The following is a 27,500-nucleotide window of genomic DNA, read 5'->3' as shown; positions in this document are numbered from 1 at the left end:
TTTATAATAGACACTTACAATACCTGTTTTATTGAAGAGTGGAATTAATTTTGAATCAACGCAAAACGTGTTACAATATGTCATCGGTTGTTATAGTGCTATAGTCATCAGTTGCAAACCTCCAAAACAATATATCAATTTTAACAAATTCTATTAGAAAAATACTTAGGCCATAAATTTATTCATTTATTGTGGATACAATCACATATAGCATATAGGCTAAATATGATTGGGAAGGAACAACATGCTTGGCCAAAAACTATTCATAATCCATATGAATAAGTTTCGGACTTATCAGCCGTTGGTGAGCGAGTTCTCCAGCCGGAGGTGCTCACTAGTTTAAAGTACTTCAACAAGAAGTTGAATTTGACAAGAGAGGAAAGAGAAATGTGATTTGTTTTTATGCTGTGATAATTTGCAGGTACTTAGGATGCAATAATGGGCAGTGCCGTGCATTTTGGGTGGATGCGGGTCGCTGCCAGGTCGCCAATCATACCGAGCCGCAACACAACTGCCGACCAGATCCGCCCGGCAGGCGGGCAAAAAAACAAATTCATGTCTACCGTGAAAGAGATGTTTCCATCCCCACCATTTTCGCCGATGAAGCAATCAGGTTAATATTGAAAACAAATACTTTTTTAAAGTATAAGTGTTTGCTATGTCTTTTCCATGTTGACTGCAGGACGGCAGGAGAATGATTTGTGCTTCCCGAATTTGTTGAATTTGAAATTCTAACATTAGAAAATAGCAATTTTTGATTATATATTTATATTATACACAACGAATAACTTTCTTTCTACTAGTTGTAACGTATGATAAATTTGAACTTTGTTCGAATAAATCTAAAACGTTACCTTTTTGTGAGGTATGAAATTCGGCTTGCCTCACCGTTTGTGATGTATGGTTGTTGAAGTAATTTACAGTACACAAATTAACGCATCACTAAATTAATAGATTATTAATTAATTAATCACACGTGAGTATTAAGTAAAGTATTTTTTCTTTAATTACTTTCCCAGACATAGAGATGCAGCTGTACGACTATCAAGATCTACGGTTCTGCGAACTATGGCCAGATCTAGGAGGGCTATTCAGCCCAAAACGCCAAAATCCATCGAAGAGATGCGGGCGTCTCTTCAGGAAGATCGCTTTGCCAACCTTCGTCGAACGAGAGATGGACAGAGTGACTTCTTTGTGGCAGAAGTGGGAGGCGGAACAATCTGGTTTGCCAGCAGGAGACTGGTTGATGCGATTGTCCACCTGGGTTAGGCGAACCACATGTTCCTTGATGGAACTTTCAAAGTCGTCCCTAGAAGCCCAGGAGGCCTGGTACAGCTGTTCACTGTACCCCTATTGTACATGGATGTCGTAAGTAAAATTTAAACATTTTTAGGACTTAATATTTACTCTTTAGGCTCGCTAATGAAAAATTATTTCGATAACAAACTCTAGATCAACTAATAGGCTTAACAAAATAATATAGTATTAAAAATAAAGATTCTAGATGTAAATAATTGAAATGAGGAGGATTTGAAGTTATCAATATAATATCAAAGCTGTGCAAAGCTATATAATTATTAATATTGTAGTTTGTAATGGAAATTTCTCAACCTTACAAAATAAATAAATGCAAAAGTTTCGAAAGAGAATAGTCACTAGGGAAATTAAGCAGTTTTTATATAAAAATAATAGAATATAACGTTTGAATTATAAATATTGATGAATAATGTACTTCTGCTTGCTTTGCAGCTCACGATTTTTTTAGTTGCGGACGGGGCGATGTCAGGATACACCACCGTCAAAGTCAGACACATCCATCCTAGCACTAAAAATCAGTCTTTTTGGCGGTGGCTAGTTTTGTCGTTCTTGTGCTGAAAAAGAAGTGTCTGTTTTGGCGGGGCGAGTCCGTGACTAATTTCTCTACCTGGAAAACAGTCTCTGGTTGTCGCTATCTGTTTTTGACGCCTATGTCAGAATAGCTTGGAAGTAAACTGGTTTCAATTTTGGCACAGACTGTACTTTCTTTGAAATATTCTGTTTTTAACTTAGAGTGACTGTAGAAGTGTGTGTGTCACCACCGTTAGACAATACTCCTGCGTGACATTGTCTCTTATCTCAACCTTATTATTTTAGTTCTATTGCTTACTCTCTCATTCTCCCTCTCGCTCACCCCCTCCCTCACCCTCTCACTATCACTCCTGCGCCTTTTGCTCTCGCTCTCACTCTGTCTCACACAAACACACACACTCTCTCTCTCTCTCTTACCCGGTTGTGTGCTAATGTTCTCCTTTCTTCAAAACCCCTCAGGGTTTTGTTATTATTTCATAGAATGCTTCAGACATATTATCTTCAACCTATCTTGAATTTGACTTTCCCATGCCTAGATTTGTAATTTTTTTGTGTCAATAATATCATACTATCAACTCTTGCTTGTAATATTGTGAATTCCCTCATTCCACTGAGTAGGATTGTATAATATAGTTAATGTAGCATCGAAGGTTGATGGTTGAATGTGAGAGAGGGCCGGCCGTGCAAAAAAACTAAAACTGCAATTCAATTGAATCCTCACTTCTTCACTTCTCACTATAGGCCTATATCCCTCAGAAACACACTCTGCTTAAAATACTCAATCCCCTACACTGAATAATTTGATTCCTTCAAGTTATGTGCTCCCAACTTGATAATACCGCCCGTTGTTCTCTCAATAATATTGTTGAACAAGAGCTAGCAAGTTCTTACTTTTACTCAAGTTCAAGTTGTTGCCAGTCTGTGGGTTTGCTTGTTTGTTTGAATGCACTACAATAACTTTAGAAAGAGTTGATCAATCAGCTTCAAATTTTGAACACGCACTCTTCGAACCTTTTTACAGATCAAGTTCGTTGAACAACAAAATATTTTACTCACTCCTTCGTCCTTTTTCAGGATATAAAAGTAACATTGAAAGTACTACATGAGACAAAATAACTTGCTCCTGAGTGTCTGCCTGACTATTATCTTACAGTAGCATACGCGTAATATTAATGATACAAATTGTGGTGGCAGTTGCTATGTCGTTGGTATTATTAATTTGACAAACTTTGAATTTTGATTCTGAATCATTTACCCATACGGAGAAACCTATGAAGTTCTATGGATTCACGTAGGCCTACAGCGTAATAAGGAAAACAGCTTGATGTTCCTTTTCCAAAGATAATTTGACAGTGAGCTTCACTGGGATTCCTATTCAAATTAAAAAAAAATCTGTATGTAGCTTCAAAATAGGTCTGCCATCTTCGTTCCGCCACATTGAATCAAACATTTTCTTTGGGAAGGTTTTAATACAGATCAAATAAAGATTTCAAGAGACAATGAATGGTGGAAATCGCTATCAATATATCAAACCATTTCAAAGATATTCACATTTTCGTGTTGAAGTTTTTGGATATCTGTAATACAGAAATATTGCTCGCCTAGAACAGGATAGATTATTCATCACACATTCTTATTATTATCGTTCCCTAGCAACCTGTTAAGCGTTTATATAGTCGCTGCTAAGAGAGATATATGATATGTGATAGATATATACCTGAATAATAGTCAATAGTCAAAATTCTTTATTACATATTCTTCAAGAATAGCAATTGCTGTCAAGAATGAAAAAATAAATATACTATTATATATATTTGAATTGTTTGTATTTACAATTATATATTTTGTTCACTGCCAGTCTGTGTCTCCTGTTTCAAGAAATTTACATAGTTCGTACATGGGCCTTCCTTTGAGAAACTCACTAAGTCTTTTTTTCAATGTCACACAATCCAGCCTCTTATCTTCTCCGGTAGGTGATTCCACAGTTTTTGCCCACGTATGAAGGTTTCTCTTGGAAGATTGCAGTCCTGTGCCTTGGGAGTACATAGTTTATCTGCCTGCCGAGTGACGTATTTATGAACATTTGTGCCTCCCTCTCTGGGAATTTAGTCGGCTAACATGGGTGATGACTTCCATGATGTAGATGTTGGTCACCGTCATGATGCCCAGATGACGGAAGGCATCTCGACATGTCTCTTTTGTTTGAGACTTGCCAGTGTATTAAATACTATATTCGACTAAACAACGAGTGACCCAAATGAAGCGATTTAAAATATGAAAAAAAGAAAAATGGGAATGCGAAAAATATTATAATATTTGGAACTCCATAACTTATCATTTAATTAACAGACATTTATGGGATTAGTAATTTTCTGGAAAACACTATTGATTGGCAATAATAATTTAGCAATATTGCACTAATAGTTTTAATTCTAGATGACTCTCTCCTGGATTATTGAAATCTGTGCTGGAGATTCCTCAGTGATTGCTGCATCATCTGAGGAAACCCCGGGAAAGTGAGCTCTGTTCGAAATTAACAGAATGCTCAAGTATAGACATTTAGAAGAAAACAACCATTCCATTTAAATCTTTTAAATAATTAAATAAACCATTTCATTTAAATAATTTGTTCATTGAAATCGACCCCATCAGTATTTACTCGTGAATACCGGTAGTGAATTGTTAATGTATCAAGATTTGAGAAGATATATAAGCATCTTATTAGTTTTTCTCTCAATGATTGTAATGTATGGCTAATTGCTTTTATATAATTATAAAAATATCACAGTTTATTACATTCCAGTTCCATTTCTTGTTTCACAATCCTTTTCTAAGTAGAGCTCATAAGTATCGTAATCTTGCCATACAATTACCATACAATAATTGAAGTTGATTTCATTCAACTTTAGTGGCGCCATTTCACCAAACTGCTAGGGAGGGGGAGGGGCAAAAACCAAGAGGTATGGGGGGGGGGAATATCCCCAAAGGATAGAGGGACCTGGGTTTTTCCCCATAAACGTTACATTCGAAGATGTATATATGCTTCATTTTTTCCAGTTTTATATAAATGTGGTTGAAGTATCAATACAGACATATTATACATTACTACTTTCCTTGCCCTATTACCATAGGTAAGGAAAGTATGCTTTCCGAAAAAAATTAAGGTACCCCAATTTCTAAATTTCTATACGTTTCAAGGTCCCCTGAGTCCAAAAAAGTGGTTTTTGGGTATTGGTCTGTATGTGTGTGTGTGTGTGTATGAGTGTATGTGCGTCTGTGTACACGATATCTCATCTCCCAATTAACGGAATGACTTGAAATTCGGAACTTAAGGTCCTTACACTATAAGGATCCGACACGAACATTTTCGATCAAATGCAATTCAAGATGGCGGCTAAAATGTAGAAAATGTTGTCAAAAACAGGGTTTTTCGCGATTTTCTCGAAAACTGCTCCAACGATTTTGATCAAATTCATACCTAGAAAAGTCATTGATAAGCTCTATCAACTGCCACAAGTCTCATATCTGTGAAAATGTCAGGAGCACTGCACCATCTATGCAAAGTTTGGTTTTAGATTCCCAATTATTATCAGGCTTCAGATACAATTAAACAAAAAATGCAAGTGGAAAAGATTGAGCATAAAAATCTCTACAATTAATGTCAGTAAATTTTCACCTGAAATTGAAAATAAGCTCGAAATTCGAGAAAATAAGATTATTCAATTGCAAACTGTTGGCAACTGTTGATTCTATTAAATCATTCACTATGAAGAGATAGCAGACTTCGTGTGTCTGCAGCGCTATTGTCCTGTCACCAGCTGACTCAGATCTTAGAAAAGTAGACTTGAGATGCGCGTTAACACTAGCGTCAGTTGATAAATTTTCATAACGGTAAGGAAAGTTGTGTGAGTGCGCCACACCAGATTTTTACTTATTAAAATTCAATCATGAAATATTAATTAGAAATTTAGGTCTACATAGAGGCCCTAAAGTAGGAATTCACTAAAACAGATTTCTTAAAAATCATGGAAAAATATAAATTTTTTCTTTTACAATGACAATTTCATTGGGGAAAATATTCTTATTTGGAAAATAACTTTTAGTTAGAAAGCTAAAGATACATCAAGCTGTTCCCATAATTCTCAACAACTCTTTAGCTCTTTACATACATTTGATTGTCTGATTGTGCCCTTTGTCTTGCTTTCACTGTGACATCTTGCAACTTGTTAATTCTCACATTGAAATTTATTCAGTAACTCACTTATTGTGCTCTGATCAATAAGTGTACCCATTCTGTATTCAAACTATACCACAGAGAAAAATATATTCTTTATTACTCTGTACCCATACTTTCAAGGCAATTTTGCTACATTGTGTTTATACTGTGGAAGGAATTATACTACTGCTGTTAAAAAAAGTATTAAATCTCTATGAGACTCTAAGGATTCGTGTAGATAGACCCGCATTTTCATTATTTATCTGATCCTTGAGGGGGGCTTAGGACCCCCTTTTCACTGTCCCCCTTAGGACTGATCAATTCCAAGGCCTCTGACATGACCTAACGACTGTTTCCAGGCAGTTTAACGTGTCCAACCGAAACACGGGAGTGGTATGAGAAACATATCTTGCCCGGGCCGGAATTTGTTATACATTTATAATAATAATAATAATTCATTGGATATTCTAATTCGTTATTATTATTATTATTATTCTATTCTAGCAGTTGGTCCTCGGCTGCGAGTTTTAGGATTGGTGATACCGCCGTTGTGCAAGAGGCGGATGATGTGGAACTTGCACCAATTTAAAAGAATATATTCTAATTATCAGCTCAGAAATCGAAAGTAATGGCATTTCGGGGCAAGTGGCCCTTACGTTCCAAAATAGTTGTGAATAATATAATAATGGAACAGGTGAGCAACTTTAAATATCTCGGCTGTGATGTATCCTATGACAGAGAATGTGATATACCTCAGAAAATAGGAAAGTTTAACTCAATTTGTGGAGTCATTCACCGAACATTAAAGGGTAAGGCCAGAAAAGAGACTGAGATTAAGTTCTATAGGACAATGGCCATCCCTTTAATGACATACGGTAGTGAGGTATGGACAAAGACCAAGATTGATGACTCACGAATTCAGGCATCAGAGATGAGGTTTCTGCGCAGCATTCAAGGATACTCGAGACGAGACCACATAAGTAATGAAACAATTCGAAGTGAGTGCAATGTGCAACCACTAACAGCAATCATTAAAAATACAGATTAAAATGGACAAATCACCTGCGCCGTATTCCACCAACTCGTCTTCACTACAAGCTTGGAAGTTACAGTTGGATGGGAAAAGGGACGTCGGAAGACCGAGGAAGCGGTGGACACCGGAACAGCTTTACAAGCCTAGTCCTGATGGATGATGATGATGATGATGATATTCTAATTTATTTATTTTGTTGTCCAAGTTGTTTTAGGTAGTTTATAATCTCTAAATTATTTTTCATTCCATATATATTATAATAAATTACTTTAAAAATGAATTGTGTCACTATATTATATACATTATTTTAATATACAAGACCGTATGAAAATAGTCTCATGGGTAAATGCAACGTTGCCAATAAGATTTGATCAACTTCGTCCGCACCTATAATAAGTAAGAATTAATATTGATATTTTCATAATACAGTACACCTGAATAATGGCAAAGTTTATGGTAAGGGGTGAGGAGGTACGTACTGAGCTCTTCCAACTAACATCGGATTAGTTTTATGCAGTCTACTATAACAGACGTTCCCATATGGATGTTACTATAGACGTATTTATCATCGTATTCCATTTCTGTTTGTTAGTTTGTCTGTCAGTATGTCTGATGGAAATCGAAAACGGCTCTAACGATTTTGATTAAGTTTGAAACACAGTATATAGTTTGAAATATAGTGAGTTTGTGATACGAAAATCATCATTTTATGACTTCATGTTTAGGATAACTCACTGAGGGAACTTAAAAATGATCAGGTAATAATATTCATCAACCGAGTAGCAGCTGACTGAGAGAATTTTCCGTCGTCAGTTGAAAACAGTTGATCAAGAGAGTTTTTCATCGTCAGTTGAAAACAGCTGATCGAGAGATGCCATTGTCAGTTGAAAACGAGACAGATGTGTTGAGTCACCAAGTTTGTTGACGTCATGTTTTAAAGTTATTCGAGAAAATAGGTGCAGAGAGCAGCCGAGTGTCAGCAACTCAACGCAAATTTGAATTTATAACATAATGATTGCGGTAATATTAATCAGGTAAATGCTAAAGTAGTCAGTTTTAATATACCTGGGTAATTGAATTATAGCATATAATTACTTCTTAATTTCCATCTCTATGCCTTTGTACTTTCAACTCTATCCTTTGATATTGTTATATTCATAGACGTGAAGTAGATAGATAAGGGGTGGGTGTCTACCATAAGTAAAATGAAATGTCTATTTCCGATTTATGTAGTTGAATACTTGTAGCTAGTAGTTCTGTGAACAGTAGAGCTTGTACAGTAGTTATAAAGTTTATAAGATCTCATTGTTTAACAGATCTCATTGTCAATATGTCACCCCAATTAGCCCTTCGGTAAGAAACCGGTACCGTCAAGGCCGTACCCAGAAAAAAATTTCGGGGGGGGTTGTGATACTAGGCGGGGTCCTAACATACATTGTGGTCCGGAGGACCCAATAAAACCTTTTAAAAATTGTAAAATAACCCTTTTTCAGACCTTTATGTTTGTATTGACAAAACGAAGCTTTGATGGGCTTGCCGCTTGGACCATTTCCATACAAAGCCGTTTGTTGTTCTCTCTGGCTGGCTCAAAAAAGTGCTCATGGCATTAAAGCTGTTCGGTAAACTTTTTTTTCATTTAAATTGGATAATCTTTGTCAATATAATTGTTAAGATCATTATAAGAGTGAGAAAAAGAGGTAACTGAAATTTTTAAGTGGTCTAATAAGCGAGTTATGGGAGTTAGGGGTCGTTGAGTTGCTGAATCCGTTTTCTTTCCAGATTATGAACGGTTTCGACTATATTAACAGAACTTCTCTTAAAAATTCGAAAAATTTTATCTTTCCAAACTAAAAAAAAATATTCCCCATATCGTTCATAAATGAAAAATCTGGTTCATAAATGAAAAATCTCACACAACTTTCCTTGCCGTTATGAAAATTGATCACCTGACGGTAGTGTTCCCACGCAACTCAAGTCTACTATTTAAAGATCTAAGCCAGCTGGTGACAGGTCAATAACGCAGCAGACACACGAGGTCTGCTATCTCTTCATAGAATGATGATTTTTATAGAATCAACAGTTGCCAACAGTTTGCAATTCAATAATCTTATTTTCTCGAACATCGAGCTTATTTTCAATTTTAGTTGAAAATATTACTGAACTTTAATTGTAGAGATTTTTATGCTCAATTTTTTCCACTTAAGATTTTCTGTTCAAATTGTACCTGAAGCCTGATAATTGGGAATCTAAAATCAAACTTTGCATAGATGGGGCGCAGCTCCTGAAATTTTTACAGATATGGGACTTGTGGTAGTTGATAGAGCTTATCAATGACTATTTTAGGTATAAATTTGATCAAAATCGTTGGAGCCATTTTCGAGAAAATCGCGAAAACCCCTGTTTTTGATATTTTCGCCATTTCAGCCGCCATCTTGAATTGCTTTCGATCGAAATTGTTCGTGTCGGATCCTTAAAGTGTAAGGACCTCAAGTTCCAAATTTCAAGTCATTCCGTTAATTGGGAGATGAGATATCGTGTACACAGACGCACATACACTCATACACACACACACACCACACACACACACCACACACACACACACACACACACACACACACACAACACACACACACACACACACACACACACACACACACACACACACACACACACACACACCAATACCCAAAAACCACTCAGGGGACCTTGAAACGTATAGAAATTTAGAAATGGGGTACCTTAATTTTTTTCGGAAAGCAATACTTTCCTTACCTATGGTAATAGGGCAAGGAAAGTAAAAAGTAACATTTTTTGTAAATTCGATAACTTGTTTATTTTGGCATGAATCGCGAAAAACGCATATTAGACAAAGCCAATGATATACTGAATGTATTAGAAGAAAAACTCCAATGGAACATTCGAACCGTTTATGATCTGGAAAGAAAACGGAGTTTAGCACTTCAATAACCCACAACTCGCTTATTAGACCACTTAAAAATTTCAGTTGCCACTTTTTCTCACTCTTATGATGATCTTAGCAATTATATTGAAAAATATTATCCAATTCAAAAAAAAGTGTACCGATCAGCCTTGAATAAGCTACGTATGTGAAAGATAACTTTAATATAATTTCCACCGTTATGTGGTCTGTGGTGAATAGGAAAATCAAAAGACAATACAAATAGACTTAGCATCGTTTAATGCACCACAAAATTGTGTATGTAACGTACTTTTAACTAGAAATTGTTTTCAACTTTGAACTCTTCTTTATTTACCTATGAAAATGATTAAATAATAGCCTACTTGAGAAATTCAGTTCCCATGTATATGAAAATTTTTATTTTTGAGAAAATTTCGGGGGGGGTTCCAACCCCTGTGACCCACCCCCTGGGTACGGCCTTGGGTACCGTGACGAGAAATCGGTAAGTGTTGAAACGGCCAATGACTGATTGGCGTGTATTGACGATGACAATATTACCTGTTATGAATGAAACCGAGAGCAGTGCCAAGCTGTAATCATCAAAAGCTAATCTACAAACATGCCAACGTACATATACAGACAAAAAATAAATCCCGTCGTTGAAACGTAGAAAAATCAATCATCAAAATATTATCATGAAAAAATAACATTTTCCCGCTATTTTGGGAAACGATAACTGTATATCTTCCAGTATTGAAAATGACGTTCGAAAATTAAAATAATCTGTAGCTTACGGGACCAAGCATTTAATACGAATTTTGGAGGGTGACGAATTATATATCAAGCTCTGCAATATCGAGGCAGATAAAATAAAATACGAAAAAAATATATCATGGATACTGATCCCATAATTACCCATAATCAATTCATAATATAGCCTGTATGAATGGATATTAGAAAATATTGTTAAATATTAATTTGACATACTTGTAAAAGATTTCAGAGATCAATACAACTGTTCATGAGCGAGTTCTTCAACCAAGGGTGTCTCTAGTTATATTATTATATTTGAATCCATAGAACTTTAAAGTTCACTCCGTATGGGTGAATAATTCACAATCAGAATTCAAAATCCCTAAACTAATAATACCAATTACTATAACGTTAAAGGTATTGCTATCACAAGTTGTATTAACTAATACATGGGTGGGCTATGTTGAAAACAAACAATACCTAGACAGGCAGACAGACATTAAAGAAAGCGAGTTGATGTAAGTTTCGTATATTAATCAGCTGAATTCAGCGGAGTTATCAGTTACTATGGCATACTAGTGTATTTATCGTTATGGGAATACTAGTTACAGTGTTTTTGATGGCAAAACTACGAATTATAGAGTTCGAGAAGTTTCAGTGTACTCACTAATCATGACAATTGAACTATTATGTGAAGTTATTTTTGTTTTGTGTCAAGAATTTTACTAATAGTTATATTATTCAAGCTCCAAATAACTGCAGAAAAGAGAGACAACTGCACAAAATAGGAATGATATATAACGAATTAGGCAAACTACAAGGATGCTAATCAGACTCCCCAAACAGAACAGCACTACCTTCCAGAGATGCTTTTTATTCCTTGGACCTAAATTCTTCAATATTCTCCCAGATGAGATTAGAAAGCTACAGAATCTCAAGAAATTCCTAAATCAAATGAAGAGTTGGCTATGGCTTCATTCACCATTAGAAGTAGAAGACTTATTCAAAGTAGTAAGCTGAGAAACACATGGTGCTAATATCTAATCTAATCCATTATTGAATATGAATTTCAGTGTAGTATGGCCAATTACTGTAGTTACTTCTGTATCCTTTAAAGTTTAACCTTTGCTTTGAGCTTTGATCTGCAAACATTGTTTTATTTATCACTGTTATGTCTCATCTTTCGTTTTTCATTTTTTTCCCTCTTTGTCATGAATCATGTTGAAAAAAATTATACTGGTGATTCTTCCTCCCATTTTTTTTCGCAGTTTGAACTACATTTCATAATATAAGTATATTTAAAGAGAGGAAATGCTACAATCAATCAATAAAATTACTTGATGATGGTGATTGAATGGTGTGTGTTTGTGTGTGGTGTGTGTGTGTGTGTGTGTGTGTGTGTGTATCCGATTAAACCTCAACTCCTGCTCACGGACAAGTGCTTCATGAAGCACTTTGTGAGCAGTTATTGTTCACATTAATATTATATTATATATTATTATATTATACTATTACTTACAATCTATTATTAAATTTTAGATGGATTATTATTGTATTTGTCAAGCTAGACTCTATTTGTTTCTGTATATGTATTATGAGTGTGAATAAATTTGAAAAATTTGAATTTGAATTATACAGTTACAGTTAGATAGTCATCGCCTGATATTACTACGAAGAGGGATAGAAAAGAGTGATAGGTTTCAGAAATAAATTGTCAATGGTCTTGTTAAGAATAGCTACATGTGGGGATCCATCAGCACAATAACCATTGTTTGAAAACCCAGACAGCTCTGCGTAGTACAGTCCGTCCAAGAAGTATACCTTTTGGAAGTGTCAGAGATTCGATGTGTCTGACTTTGTCGTGTCTGAACGAATGCAAAAGTGTCCGGTTTTGGCGCCTAACGCACACGCCAATTCGAGACTCTTTCAAAACAGTCTTTCCCTGTCGCTGGCGTACGGTGTCGATGGATGAGATAGTCGCTGTCCACTCCTGTCAGGTTCTGGGTGTGTCGGAGGACTAAGGTGGCGCGTTCCCGTTGCGGACGCATTTCGAACATCGATGTTCATCCTTGGAGAAGAATGTTCAACATTGATATCTCTGCAAGGAGCGTTGAGTATGAACATCAATGTTCATTAGTATTTTTCTGCCAGAATATATTGAATATTAAATCGATTAAAATTACAGTCCACTTAATCAGAAGTTTGTATAACTATTGTTGGTCCATTGGCCCTTGATGTGTATTGGCCTAAATTGTACTCAAATTCTCATATGTGCATTTTTAGTTTGCTCGTATTGTTCATATTGTAGTCAACAAGTTCAAGAGCATAGAGCAGACACACTAAACTTTGTTGTGCTTATCAGTAGGATCGTGTCTACAGATAAGTTGTTTGTTCATCACTATCTTATCGTTTGTGATAACAAAGTTATTCAAAAGAATACGCAAGGAGAATTAGATCCTAAAACTATTCCTGCAATGATGGAAATTCATAGGGCGAAGTTAGAACAATTATATCAGAGAATACAGCGTACATTTGATTTGTGTAAAAATGTATCTGATCAAAAACAGCTCATATGTTTTAACTTTGGCTAGATTAATTATGATAGTATTGAATTTAAGATTAATGAGTTAGAAATGAGTGTAGACCCAGAATATGTCCCTAAATTCAATGACTCGCATTTAGATATGATTGCATTTATCGATAAAAGAGTCGAAAAAATAAAAAAACAATCAGAAACTAAGCAAGCAGCTTCACTGACAGTTTCAGCAAGTAGTGTAACTAATGAACAACAATTATTACCGAAAATTCAATTGCCAAATTTTAGTGGACATCAGGCTGAATGGTCTACGTTTTTTGAATTAGTCCATGACAATACCACTTTATCAGATCAACATAAGGTCCAGTATTTAGTTTCGAAACGTACTCATGAGGCCGCAAATATTTGTAAACATCTTCAACCTATAGCCACTAATTACAAAATTATTTGGGATGCATTGGTTAGCCGTTATAATGACCCTAGATCTCAGATAGATTCTTATTTAGATGAAATATTTCAGTTCAAAGGTTTGAAGGTTGAATCTAGGGCGGGCTTGGCATCGATATTAGATAGATTTTGTAATTCTATTACAGCTTTGAAGCGGGTAAAAAATGAGGGTTTGGAGGATTGTATTTTTTTGTACCAGGGATTGAAAGTGTTAGATCCAACATCTCGTAGAGAGTTCGAGATTTCTTGTCGAGATAAGGACCTCCCGACTTACAAAGATTTTGTACACTTCATTGAAAGACAGTTCAAGTCATTGCCATGTGATAAAAATAATAAATTCGAATTATCAAGTGGTGTGAAGCCAGTCAAGAACTGTCAAATTCAATCAGAGACGACTTCGACTGGTAATGTTCGTGAAAGCATAAAGGCCGTTTCACCCCCCACCGCTCTCGACCCTCCGCCGAAACAATTAACTGTTCTCGCCAGACGTGTTTTCGCAAATTAAGTCGTTTACAAGTTTTTGTAGTAAGAAAGTTACACTGACTCCCAGAATCTAGCAGAAATCTAACCCTACCACGATTTCCCTGTCTACTCAAAACAGTAGCCACTACAGTAGACAACAACACAGTTGATTCAGCATTCTTACTGTCATTGACCTTGGTCGAACAGTTGACCACTTCCTTGTTTACATTATTCACATCACCCTGAGACAATTTTTTATTAAAATTGAAATGCAATAAGGAATGATGTGGCTTTTCACACTGGTTACAACGCACTGTACTAGTACATTCACGAACAGAATGACTATTAAGCAAATACTTGAAGCAACATGATTTGTCTTTGACAAAACGGAAACGTTCCCATGGTGACAATTTCAAAAAAGAACGACAATCAAGTAAGCTATGAGTACCTTGATTACATTCAAACAATTTGACTTTTCACGAACATTACCAGTCGAAGTCGTCTCTGATTGAACCGCAATTCTCTGATTGAATTTGACAAGTTCTTGACTGGCTTCACACCACTTGATAATTCGAATTTATTATTTTTATCACATGGCAATGACTTGAACTGTCTTTCAATGAAGTGTACAAAATCTTTGTAAGTCGGGAGGTCCTTATCTCGACAAGAAATCTCGAACTCTCTACGAGATGTTGGATTTAACACTTTCAATCCCTGGGTCACTTGACCTCTGATGATTTCTGATGTACGGTAGCCAGACACTGCAGAGAATTGTTTAATCATGTATGGAATTCTGCTTCTCAATTTTACTAGGTATTCACTACTACTTTCAATATATAAAAATACTCAGATTCTCACAAATATTTTAAAATCAATTATTACTCCCTACGATCGGAGACACGGAATTATAATTAATAATTTCCGATAGAAATACAAACAAATCAACGAACGAGTCGAGCTATCCTGTCAACGAAGGCAGCTATACAAACCGACTGAACGAAAAACTACAGAACAAAAAATTAAACAGTTATGCACTAGAGTGCACCAGTAGACGGGGAAGATCAAACTAACTGCTCAGCGCCAAACTCCATTAAATTCAACACTCATATTACAATCGACTATTTTTATTCATAGGAATAATTTATTCATTTAACCTATCCTACTCTATAAAACCACAATCCTATAGTGCCAGAACATTAAAAATCATTTTGTTGTGATCCACTGACTGCTATTGATAACCCAGATTCAAAAATTGAATATACAATAAATTGAAAGAAATGAACCTCCAACATATCTTCATGATAATCCAACTATTTCTATAGATAACTCAAATTTGACAAGTTGTTCAGTCCAGGAAGTGAGCACTACTTCATCAACGTCTGATCCATTGTCTGCAATTGATAACCCAGACTCAAGAATACTTGAAAAAGGGATTGAAATAGATACTGTAGACCCTCACATCTTCCACAGATTCTGATCCATCCACAGAAGTGATAGGTAATTCAAATATGATGACAAGCTCTCCAGCCCAGTAAGTCAACAACAATTCTCCACAATAATCTTTATCTTCTAATACTCATAATTCTTCACCTGATGAAAACCAAAATGAGATATTGAATCAGAATCAGGTTGAATCCTCAGGTAATGTTATTTGGTATGATGTTTCTGGCAACCTAGAAAAATTCGAATTCACTTCTTCAACAGGACCAATTGAAGTTTGTTTTGTAGACGTGAGTAATACACAAATGGAGCCATTAGACTTCTACAAACTTTTCATTGATGAGGATACTCTCAAATATATAGTCAAAGAAACAAATTAATATGCAAGGCCAAAAATTGCCAAGAAGATTGCAAAAAATAAACTGTCAACTCATTCCAGAATGAATGCATGGAAGGATGTAACTGTTGAGGACATCACCAAGTTCCTCGGGATTCTAAATTGGTTGGAACTTGATAAAAGCCTTCTATCAAGAGTTATTGGAGTACACAATTTCTTTACAAAAGCAAAATTTCAACAGTAATGTCTAGAAATAAATTCGAGAATATTCTAGCCAATATACATTTTTCGAACAATCTAACTCAATAGAAGGAGTCAAGTTGAATAAAATATATCCTCTTCTGGAAGTTTTGAATGAGAAATTCAATAAAATGTTCAATCCTGGTGAGTCGGTCTGTATTGATGAGATTATGATGCCATTCAGAGTTTGTCATTCCGCCATTATATCCCTGGTAAGAGGCATGAATATGGTATTGAGTTCTTTAAATTATGCACCAAATGAGATTACACTCATTGTGCCAAGATATACTCTGGTAAAGAAGGTTGAACTGGTGAGAGTTCACCCAATGATGTTGTGTTGGAGCTGATGGAGAGATAATTGAATTCATGTCGGACTCTGTACACATATAACTTTTACACAGGTGTTCAATAATTAGCTACTAGATAAAAACACTTATTTGGTTGGAACATTGAGAACACACAGGAAGTTTAATCCAAGTGTATTGACAAAAAATGTGTTGAAAAAAGGTGAAATGATTGCTCTATAGAGCCAATCAAATGTCATTGTTGGGAAGTGGAAAGACAGAAGAGAAGTTCTTTTTCTAACAACAAAACATATACTTGAAATAGTTGAGGTAAACATAAAAATAAAACCAATGTTGTTATAGACTACAACAAGGCAAAATCGTTTTTTGATGTAAGTGATCAGCTATCTTCGTATGCAACGACAATAAGATAAGGGATCAAATGGTACAGGAAGCTTGCAATCGAATTCATAACCAATACATCAGTGATCAGTGAAGACAAAGAAGATGATATAGGAACCCAAAAGACAGAAGTTTTTACACTTGACATGCAAGCTGTAATATTGAGCCCCTCACTGAAAGTCTCACCTTTGTATTACAAGACATAATTAAAAGTGCATAATTTTACATTGTTCAATCTGAAAACAGCTGATGTAGCTATAGTGGTTTGCCTTAAAATCTCTAGTTTCATCTCTAAATTATTTCATATCATGTTAAGTTGGTGTTACTTTTAATATAATGAAAACTAACTCGATGCTTAATATTAGATCTTTTCATAGTAATTTTTACTTTCCTTGCCCTATTACCATAGGTAAGGAAAGTATTGCTTTCCGGAAAAAAATTAAGGTACCACAATTTCTATACGTTTTAAGGTCCCCGTAAAAGTGTTTTTTGGGTATTTGTGTGTGTGTGTGTGTGTGTGTGTGTGAAGGTGCGTACAGACTTTCGCTCTGCTCCGCAACCGAACGTCACTCCAGCAGAGCGATTGATGATCGACCGGGGAGCAACAATGGTTCGACCGGGGAACGCGAGAAGATCTAACATCTTCCGTAACGTTCATGATGGGTGCGTGGGCGGCGCGACTGTAGTTCGATGGAGGAACGAGGGCGGTACGAGGGCGGTACGAGGGAGGAGCGTGCTCGGTGCGGGTTGGAAGAGCGTATATGTGTACGCAGCTTATGAGTGTATGTGCGTCTGTGTACACGATATCTCATCTCCCAATTAACGGATTGACTTGAAATTTGGAACTTAAGGTCTTTCCCCTATAAGGATCCGACACGATCAATTTCGAACAAATCCAATCCAAGATGGCGGCTAAAATGGTGAAAATGTTGTCAAAAACAGGGTTTTTCGCGATTTTCTCGAAAACGGGTCTAACGATTTAGATCAAATTTATACGTAAAATAGTCATTGATAAACTCTATCAACTGCCACAAGTCCCATATCTGTAGAAATTTCAGGAGCTCCGCCCCATCAATGCAAAGTGTGATTTTAGATTCCCAATTATCAGGCTTCAGATACAATTTAAATGAATAATTTTAAGTGGAAAAGATTGAACATAGAAATCTCTACAATTAATGTTCAGTGACATTTTTACTTAAAATTGGAAATAAGCTCGAAATTCGAGAAAATGTGTTTATTCAATAATGCAAACTGTTGGCAACTGTTGATTCTATTAAATAATTCACTATGAAGAGATAGCAGACTTCGTGTGTCTCCAGCGTTATTGTCCTGTCACCTGCTGGCAGATCTTTGAATAGTAGACTTGAGATGCGCGAGTACACAAGCGTCAGGTAATAAATTTTCATAACGGCAAGGAAAGTTGTGTGAGTGCGCCACACCAGATTTTTTTATTTATTATAGACAATGTAGTTTAAGTATAATAAGACAATAATGAGTGATTGATAATTATATTTGTTTTAAAGATATGAGTTGCTTATTGACAATGACTATGTGATTAGTTTCTCTCATTTTATTTGACATTTTTCTTCATATTTGATGTTCCACTGAATAATTCAGTTCCAAATGAATTGATGTTCCTAGGGGAATGCCTAAAAACCTCTAGATTTCAATCATGATAATTAATGTGTTAATAATAATTAAATTAATAAATCACGTGTTTGTGATCATTTCAATAGTGTGACACATGTATGATTTGGAATAAAACTATTCAAATTTGGCTATCATAAGACAGTGAGCAATTAGAAATTAGAAGCCAAATAATAATATCAATATCGGGACACCGAGCTTCGCTCGTTCTTTTTACTTATTGATAAACAGAACCATGGCTTACTTTAGATATCTAATATCGGAGACCGAACTTCGCTCTGGAGTACAAAAGCATAAAAAATTTATTACGAAAGAAGACATTAGAATAACATTCATACAGAAATGTTCTATCTAATAACAGTAAATTGAGATTAATTCCCAGAGGAATGCAAAAATTTCCCTCAAAATTTCCGGTTAAATTTTAATCCTGATTAACTTCACGTGAACCAAATCAGAGAAGACCATTTCAAAAAGATGGATCTACTGGAATTTATCAGGATTGTTGGAAAGAGAACAAAAATTCAAACAAGATTAATGTAATTATATTTGTTGTTTGAGATTTTGTAGTTTTTTATTAGGGCTTAAATTATAACCCGGCTTTTTTGCAACCGGCACTAAGTACCTGATTGAATGATTACAAAAGTTTAACAGCTGAGTCATAATTTTGACACAGTCCCACACATATGAACTCACTCACTCACTTCCATCACCAACAGACGACGAAATAATATTATTATCAGCTGTTTTTCCAAGGATGAATAATAATTATCCTTTTAATGTCCTTCAGCGAGTTTTCCCAGGGATGAGACCTAGTGCAATCGAATCTTTATATTATAAATGTTTTATAACCTACTATGTTTTGAATTTCGTGAGAATCGTTGGAGCCGTTTTCGAGATCCGGTGAAATACAAACATACAAACATAGGCATCCAAACATATAAACAGAAGTTGCTCGTTTAGTATAGGATTCTAAATGTTGTAGAATAAAAAATGCATTATTTTTCTCATTATTGTTGTCTTCATTCTGTTCAATCCTTTACCATTTCCAATTTTTAAATGGATAGCCGTTTTGTTGGTTTTTTTTTTGTTATTCATGATCAATATTGACCCGTTTATAATATTGGTTTCACTCAGTTTATTTATAAACAGTTTATTTCAAGGGTTATTTTACATATTTGGATACAAAGAAAAAACCTCGTATCTGTGTGAAAAACTCGTAAGTTAGCATTTAGTATGAATAACTCTATCACGTTTTTTTAGCTACCTGAGAAAACCTCGTAAGCTAGAAAAAAAATGATCAGATATTTGTTCCAAGAAAAAAAAAAGTTTTTAGAGAATCAGAGAGGAAGCAACAGGCCGTCGGTAGCAACATTGTTTGGTGCCTTAAGGAAGTCACACATAGGGTTTGTGCACAGGTAACTGCCTAGGGTGAGCAGGTTACGACATGCATTAGGATTAGGGTATGCATGGTGAATATAACTTCAAACTCTTGAAATCAGATTTTTGGCCGCCATCTTGGATTTTTCCATGATGACAAACATTTTGGAGATTGTCATCAAGGATAATTTATTTTCACACATTCGTTGTTTCCATCATCAATATTCTTATTCGTCTTGTTGTAACGAAGAGATTGAGACCATTTGCAAGTCTCTATCTTGAAGTAGTCATGAAAAATCGACTTTATAGTTCTGGCTTGTTACCTCATGCATATGGAAAAACGCAACAGAAATCATGCAGGGTTTTATTTGGTTGGAGGGCGCTGGAGAACTCATTTTCTGACGTGCAGCACATGAAGATATATCTTTCCAAAGTTGAAAAGACGCTCTAAATTTCATAGATTTAAAATTTCTCTGTATCTCTTGCACAAAAAAGTTATAATGGAATGAAATTTGAACAAATTTAGAAAAAGAGTTTTTTGGGCTTTCGTAGGTTATAACTAAAAAAATATGCGTTTTAGAGGAAAATTTTATTGAACAAAAATTGTAGAGGAAGATTTTAAAAATATTTTCGTCTGAAAAACCGGTTGAACGGTTATTGAAATACAAGCGATATAGCAAAACCCTGAAAAATTTGGCGGCCATCTTGTTTCCGAGGTGTTTGCCTGTGATTTCGATTTATCATCATCATGATCCTTATTATGCTAGACCTAACGAAGAAATTGAGACATCTTCCACGGTTGTTACTCAAAAATGATCACGGAATAACATTTGCGCCCGGACTACTCACCTAGAATAAAAATTCAAGCATCGAAATGGGCTCAAAGAATTATGTTGTGTGAAAAAGAAAGTTGAAAATAAACAGAAGTTTATAAAGTAAGTTGGGAGAATCATTTTTCAAAATATAAGCTATCCTACAATAATACACTAGGGTGATTCCACTGGCTCAGATAGTGTTTAAATAGCAAAAGAAAGCTCTGAGATGTATCTGTGGGCTGTCTTCCCTATAGTGAGGTCCACGTTATAATGACAGTGGAGAAAGATAGGAGAAAAACGTTGCCGATCCTCTGTCTTGTCAATGCCTTCCATAGACAGTAGCTGATACAGGTTCATTAATGTAATATTAATTGTGCATTCTCGTTTAAAATTATCAATTATATTTTATTAAGCAAGACATATTTTTCAATAATTTCATAATGAATTTTCATAATTAAGATGAAATATTTTGTTAATTAATTATTAATTCTACATTGTTAAAAGACGATCCGGCAACAGAGCAAAGCGAGAAAGAGATAGCGCTATCAGCTTTGTTGTCAATGTTAAACCTGCAGCTAATTCGGAGGATTCAAACAGTGACTTTGAAGGATTTGAAGGTGATGAAGGAGACGCTGAAATGCTAGATGATATTCTGCAATTTGGGTGTGACCTGACAAGAGGAATGTCATTTCTCTTGACTGCCTGAATATTCTTCAGAATATTTTCTGTAATTGAAGTAGAAGTTTTAGTTTTTTTTTGGATTTGAACATTTTTTTTTTACTTTGATGTCATTTTATTTTTACTGACACTCTATTTCTATTCTCCAGCTGCATATAAGTTTGTGCGGGAAACATTCATGAACACACTGCCTCACAAAAATACACTTTGTTCCTGGTACAATTCTGTTGAGGGAAATCCAGGATTCACCTTAGAAGCCCTGCTGACTGTTAGATGTAGATTGAGTAGTTGTATTATTATGTAAAAATAGTTTTAGTAAAATGTCCTTTCGGAAGCAGGTAGATTGGGATGGGGCAAAGATTATTGACAATGTGAACATGGGGCCAAGTATTAGTGGCAATGTTGATCCAATTGCTAAGGAAGTTTTGATGGTAATGGCAGTAGCAATTAATGCTTCTTGGAAGGCTACAATCATATTTTTTATGTAATGGGATCACTGTTGACATCAAGTAGTCTGCCACACCATTGTAATACAATCTATATTATCTCTACATGAGTGGAGGGCCACAGTAAAGTTGGCATTATTACCTTTGATGAGCTAGTGAGTAATCTTTCGATAGCCAACCAATTAGGTGCCAAGATTTCATTCAGCATGTGACATGGAACCTTGGTTCAAAAATCCTGTTACTGGGGAAAGAGTGCATGTTCTACTTGATTCATAAGTTTGACGTGCTCTCCATTTTCTCGAGAAAGAATTGTAACTAGAGCAGTTCGAGGGAGCATCTGCCACTGCAGATTTTTGTTCAAATTTTGACAAACTCTTCGGTCTTCTCAAGTTAAGAGAGCCTTTCGCTAAAGGGTATAAAGCTTGCATAAAGAGTAACAATCAGCATGTCTGGGAGCCCTTTATGAATGAGATGAAATCATACCTCAGAGGTTTGAGGGATTTGACAAATGCATAGTGAAAACGCCAAGAAAAACGTTTATGCTAGGGTTTCTGATGCAAATATATTCAATTCAGAGCATGTTTGAGAAGTATATTGAAACAGAAAAACTAGCATATCTAAGTATGTACAAGTAGTCGGTCCCGACTACCTAAAAAGTAGTCGTCATCTCTCATCATCCCTCTCACTCATTACCCACACACAAGCCTAAGAGATTATGTGGACATCACCTTTACTATTATTATTATTATTCAGCCAGGACACATTGAACTGTTCTTCTGTGCGATTAGAAGAAGATTAGGCTACAACAATAATCCGTCAGTTCTACAATTCAAAGGAGCATATAAAAGACAGCAGCATATCGAATACTAATCAATGATTTACAGCTATTTGCTACATGATGTGTCGACTATAACCACTACTTGATAGGGAGGTTCTTATAAAAGTTTACTACGGCTGTTTCCAAAGCATCATAAACTACGTACTAAGGTACGTACAGTCCACATATGGGAAGATTATTACTATTACAAAAAATAATAATGAGAACCACCTTCAAGCAACCCTACCTTGCGCACTGCAGACACCTGTTCGTGGAGACTGGCATCCTTGCACTGCCTGCATTTTTCAACATTGAGGTGTGTTTGATGGTGAGAAGAGAGACGAATATTTATTAAAGTAACCACCAGTATCACCATCATAATACTAGACAAAGGGACGATACTCATGTGGTCCAATCTAGACTAGCCCAATGTGGAGCTAAATATATCTGCTCAAATGTCCACAATTGCTTACCAAATGACTTGAAAACATTGAGAAACACAACCCAGTTTAAAATTGAACTTAAAAGCTTCCTTACCAGGATACTTTATTATAGCCTTCAACATTATCTTGAACAAAGGGCTTCACCACACCGACGATTTGGAACAAGATGAAAAATGCAGAATCACCTGAACACCACGGCGCTGATGCGCTTCCAGTGGAAGAACTCCAACTATCAAGTAGGTAATTGAAAAAATTGAAGAAGTTATCCCAGATAATCGTGAAAATTTCTGATAGAAATTCCAGTTTTTTCCCCTATGGATTAAGAAAACACAAACTACTACAATTCATTACCTTCACATTCACTACCACTTTGGAATCAACTTTTTCTTTACAAATTATTATAAATAAAATACTTGAATTTTTATTTTTTTCTTCTTATTTTTCTATGTTTATCTTTCTATCTTGTTTTTGTAGTAATCTACATTAATTTTTACTGTGCTCTTCTCAAGTTTATAATTTTAGTTTTACATTAATACTAATAGTTTATTCATGTACAATGCTATTTTGTTTTGTACCACCATGGGTCTTGTTCAGTGCAAATTGTCATATTGTATAAATAATAATAATAATAATAAATAATAAATAATAAATAAATAATAAATAATAAATAATAAATAATAAATAATAAATAATAAATAATAAATAACTTGATTGTCATTGGAGGTTATAATGCTAGTATCAAGACTTTCACGTAATTGTGATTTGAAGTTAATAGATGCAATCTTTCAGTGCAGAGCAGCAGAATGGGGTGAGCAACAGATTCAAATTTTGCAAGATTATTCAAATAAAATTTGTGTATTGAATTGATGATAGAAGACGTTATCTTAGTGAATAAATTAAATTTGATAAGTTTGAGTCTTACAAATCAGTGCCACCTAATGTTAAGCAAAGTGAGAAAAGCAACAAGTCAGGCAATATTCAAATGAATCAGTCAATAGCATTTGTCAATGGTTCAAAAGTATTAATCTCATCCTGAACTTCACTAAGACCGATAAGATGATATTTTCAAATAAATGTGAAATTGATCTGCTGTTGGATGATAAAATCATTCATAGTGTTGAAGTCTGTAAATTTCTAGGCCTGCATATAGATTCTAGTCTTAACATGTGGATAGAACCTGTACTAGATTAAGTGCAGTTATTTTCATGTTGAGAACATTATCTCGGTACTGTCCCCTCAGAGTGCTTAAATGTATATATTTTGCTCTGTTTGAGAGCCATTTAAGATACGAGATAGCGGTTTGGGGAAACTCATCTGCTAGGAATGTACAAAAAATATTAATTTTACAAAAAAGCCATCAGATGCATGTACATATTAACGCAATATCAATCCTGCAGTAATTTTTTCAAAGCCACCGGTATTCTCACTTTTTCCTCTTTGTTCATTTATCATGCTATAATGAGCACTATTGATATCAGCCTGCTGCTAACTAATGCCCATATTCATGAGCACAGAACTAGGTCAGCCACATAAACTATCATTTGCCCAGAGTCAATTTATCCATTTTTCAGAAGAATATTTTTTATCAAAGGATATCATTTTTCAATATGCTTCCCATCAGATTGGAATATCGAAAAATACACAGATAAAATTTCAATTTGAGGTTGAAAAGTATCTGCTGGAGAAGTATCAGCTTTTATTCTGTTGATGAGTATTTGAATGTGTGAAATGTCCTCTTTTAAATCCATGTTGTATTGAGTTGAATTGTGGTATTGACTGTTTGTGTAAACTGATATCTAGTAATCTATATGACTGTATTTATAACTTATATGACTGTATCTAGTAATCTATTTGACTGTATTTATAACTTATATGACTGTATCTATATGACTGTATAATCTATTATAGGTATCTAATATCTATATGACAGTGATTCTTTTGTGATATTTGCTCTTATGTACCTGGCGATGTCCATGTATTTGTGTAAAATGCTCATGACAATAATGAATGAATTGAATTGAATATGGAAAATGTAAAATAACACATGATTTTAAGGATTGTCCAGCGTTCGGAAAATCTTGCAACACTTGTAATAAAAACCATTGTTCTGTTCTTTGACGGTTTCATAGTTTGAAAAAGAACTTCATGAATGTCTTAAAGATGAGGATGTGAATCATGAACAGTTCGTGTTGATACAATTGACAATAATTCTCCTCAATCAGTAAGGACTAAAACTATTCAACTTGAAAACAATAATTGATTTGTAAACTTGACATACATACTTTTACATTTTTGAAGATGTTCATAAGTTGAAAGCTAAGCTTGAGGTTCCTAAGAGCTATATAATTAGATATGAAGATGGTAGAGCATACCGCAGTTAAAAGAGCATGCTGAGGAAATCTTTTAGTAAAGTAATATAAAAGACAAGTGATAATGTTGTAGTATCAATATCAAATGGCCAATAGTCAGAGGAGTGGGAGCCTACCTGAAGATCATCTTGATCTTGAATATAATTCATTGATCAAGGACATTCATTCTGTAATAGTAGGTTTATGAAACATATTTTTGAGTGATTTTGTTTCCCTGACTTCGTTAATGGAAGTCTGGTCAGGATAATATCTTCTATTGGCGTTGAAGATAGTAACGGTTTGACCCATGTTCTGTTAATTCAATTTCAACTTACAACTGCACATTGAGTTAAAATTATTTTCAATGATATATTATTATTTATATTCTTATTACGATTAAATATTTGAAGTTGATGAGTTTGTGAGCGTATAGGTAAGTCTCCATTCACGCCAAACCTACCTACTGCTGTCTACTATGGACGACCCCAGATGGGGAAAATCATTGGACTGCAGCAGGTTCTTTGGCAGAAATCCGATGAGGTGAGTAGCGTGTTCTCTCAGCATCCTCAGACGCTCCTCTTCTATCAACTTCAGTCTGAAATTTGGTAGAATACTGTGTAAATAGATATGAGTCGTTTGGAATTTGAGAACATCAAAATTGAAGCACAATCAAGAATTAGAATACGATCTTTTTAATACGATTATTTTGATTTCAAACAAGGTGTTGTCTAATCAATATTCAAATGATTATACATTTTGAGAATATCAGTTTCAGAATACAAATGAATTTTATCGCTATGGAAATGACTACAAAATTTCTTTCGTTCAATTATTTCTAATTCTGTTCTCTCTCAATTATTAATTATTCAAACTTTAAGAAGCATAAACATCAGCAACATAATTTAATAAGGCCGGATAAAGATGAAAATGTATTGTGACTGGTGTGTTAGCCAACACATCTTCATATAATAGAACTCGAAATCTAAATTTAAATTAAAGTTTCTCTAGTCCACGATGGAAACTTATTCATATCGATTCTTCCCAACTGGACTTGATTAAGCTGAACTGCATTTTGCTGAACTAGATTTGATTAAAATCAGGAACAGATTTATCATTATTTGTTCATTAATTCATTCATTTATTGTATAAAATACTATAATCATAATACGATTATGACATTGGAGGAAAAACTAGGCTTAGCCTGTACTATTTTTCTCCAAAAATTTTGACAAAATGTTAATGTTGTCCAAAAGTTAAGGTTATGTAATCACACACTGCTTCGTCACTTGTTCAACCGGTTTCAATTTTTTCTAATCTATATAGTTTGATAATCGGTCATCGTTTATCTATAATCTATATTGATTGTTTTTGTGTGTTTTACGTTGTTGTGCTTGATATTTAGAACAAATTCAAAATCCTGAGATATAAAGCTAGTTGAAATATAAATCCTGAGATATACAAAAAAATAATTGTTACTATAGTCTTTATTATGGTATGCTTATATTTTATGTTATACTATAGTACTACTGTATCTACTGTTATGCTGTACAGTATACATCATACATCATACTTTGTAAAGTGTTGAAGGGAATAAATTTGAATGGATTTGAACGCACACTAACCTTGAACGAATGTGATCCTCTTCCAATCTCTCAAGTTCTTTGAGTCTTCTCTCCTCTTCAACACGTTTCCGTTGTCTTTCTTCCATCTGGTTTTGTACGGCTCTTCGATTATCTATGATCTTCAGACGACGTCGTTCTTTGGTCATTTGTTCTATTCGTTCGTCTTCAGCAAACTTATCGAGTAGCTTGAAAAAAGAGAAATAATATCTGAACAAGAAGCAATAGATAATAATATTATTAATGTCAATAAATGCTATTATTTCGAAAACAGATATTTGTTCGACTCATTCTTAACTAGCAGCCTATAGTAAGATTCAATGTATGAAGTCAGTGAAAATGATAGGACGGCAAAGTTGTTGCTTCTTTTTTTCCACCTCCTTTTATAGTAC

The 27,500-nt window shown here is 34.8% G+C and overlaps 1 protein-coding gene across 3 annotated transcripts; it reads right to left on the bottom strand.

The window, feature by feature from the left end:
* Window positions 1-981: 981 nt before the first annotated feature.
* LOC120355596 (meiosis-specific nuclear structural protein 1-like) lies at window positions 982-27,500 on the bottom strand. 3 transcript variants are annotated; one of them, XM_039444166.1, is made up of 3 exons: window positions 27,112-27,322; window positions 25,950-26,084; window positions 982-1,350 (listed from the first exon to the last, which is right to left on the bottom strand). In XM_039444166.1, the coding sequence occupies exons 1-3, from the start codon at window positions 27,255-27,257 to the stop codon at window positions 1,266-1,268; spliced, it is 366 nt and encodes a 121-aa protein (XP_039300100.1). In that variant the 5' UTR covers window positions 27,258-27,322; the 3' UTR covers window positions 982-1,265. The 3 variants fall into 3 exon arrangements, with proteins under 3 accessions (XP_039300100.1, XP_039300103.1, XP_039300101.1); XM_039444169.1 differs by lacking the exon at window positions 982-1,350 and adding an exon at window positions 20,517-20,791 and having other exon boundaries at window positions 27,112-27,321; XM_039444167.1 differs by lacking the exon at window positions 982-1,350 and adding an exon at window positions 21,142-21,482 and having other exon boundaries at window positions 27,112-27,500.

The sequence above is a fragment of the Nilaparvata lugens genome, unplaced genomic scaffold, assembly GCF_014356525.2.
Source record: "Nilaparvata lugens isolate BPH unplaced genomic scaffold, ASM1435652v1 scaffold3263, whole genome shotgun sequence".
Taxonomy (NCBI): domain Eukaryota; kingdom Metazoa; phylum Arthropoda; class Insecta; order Hemiptera; family Delphacidae; genus Nilaparvata; species Nilaparvata lugens.
This window is presented reverse-complemented; position numbering and strand designations above follow the sequence as displayed.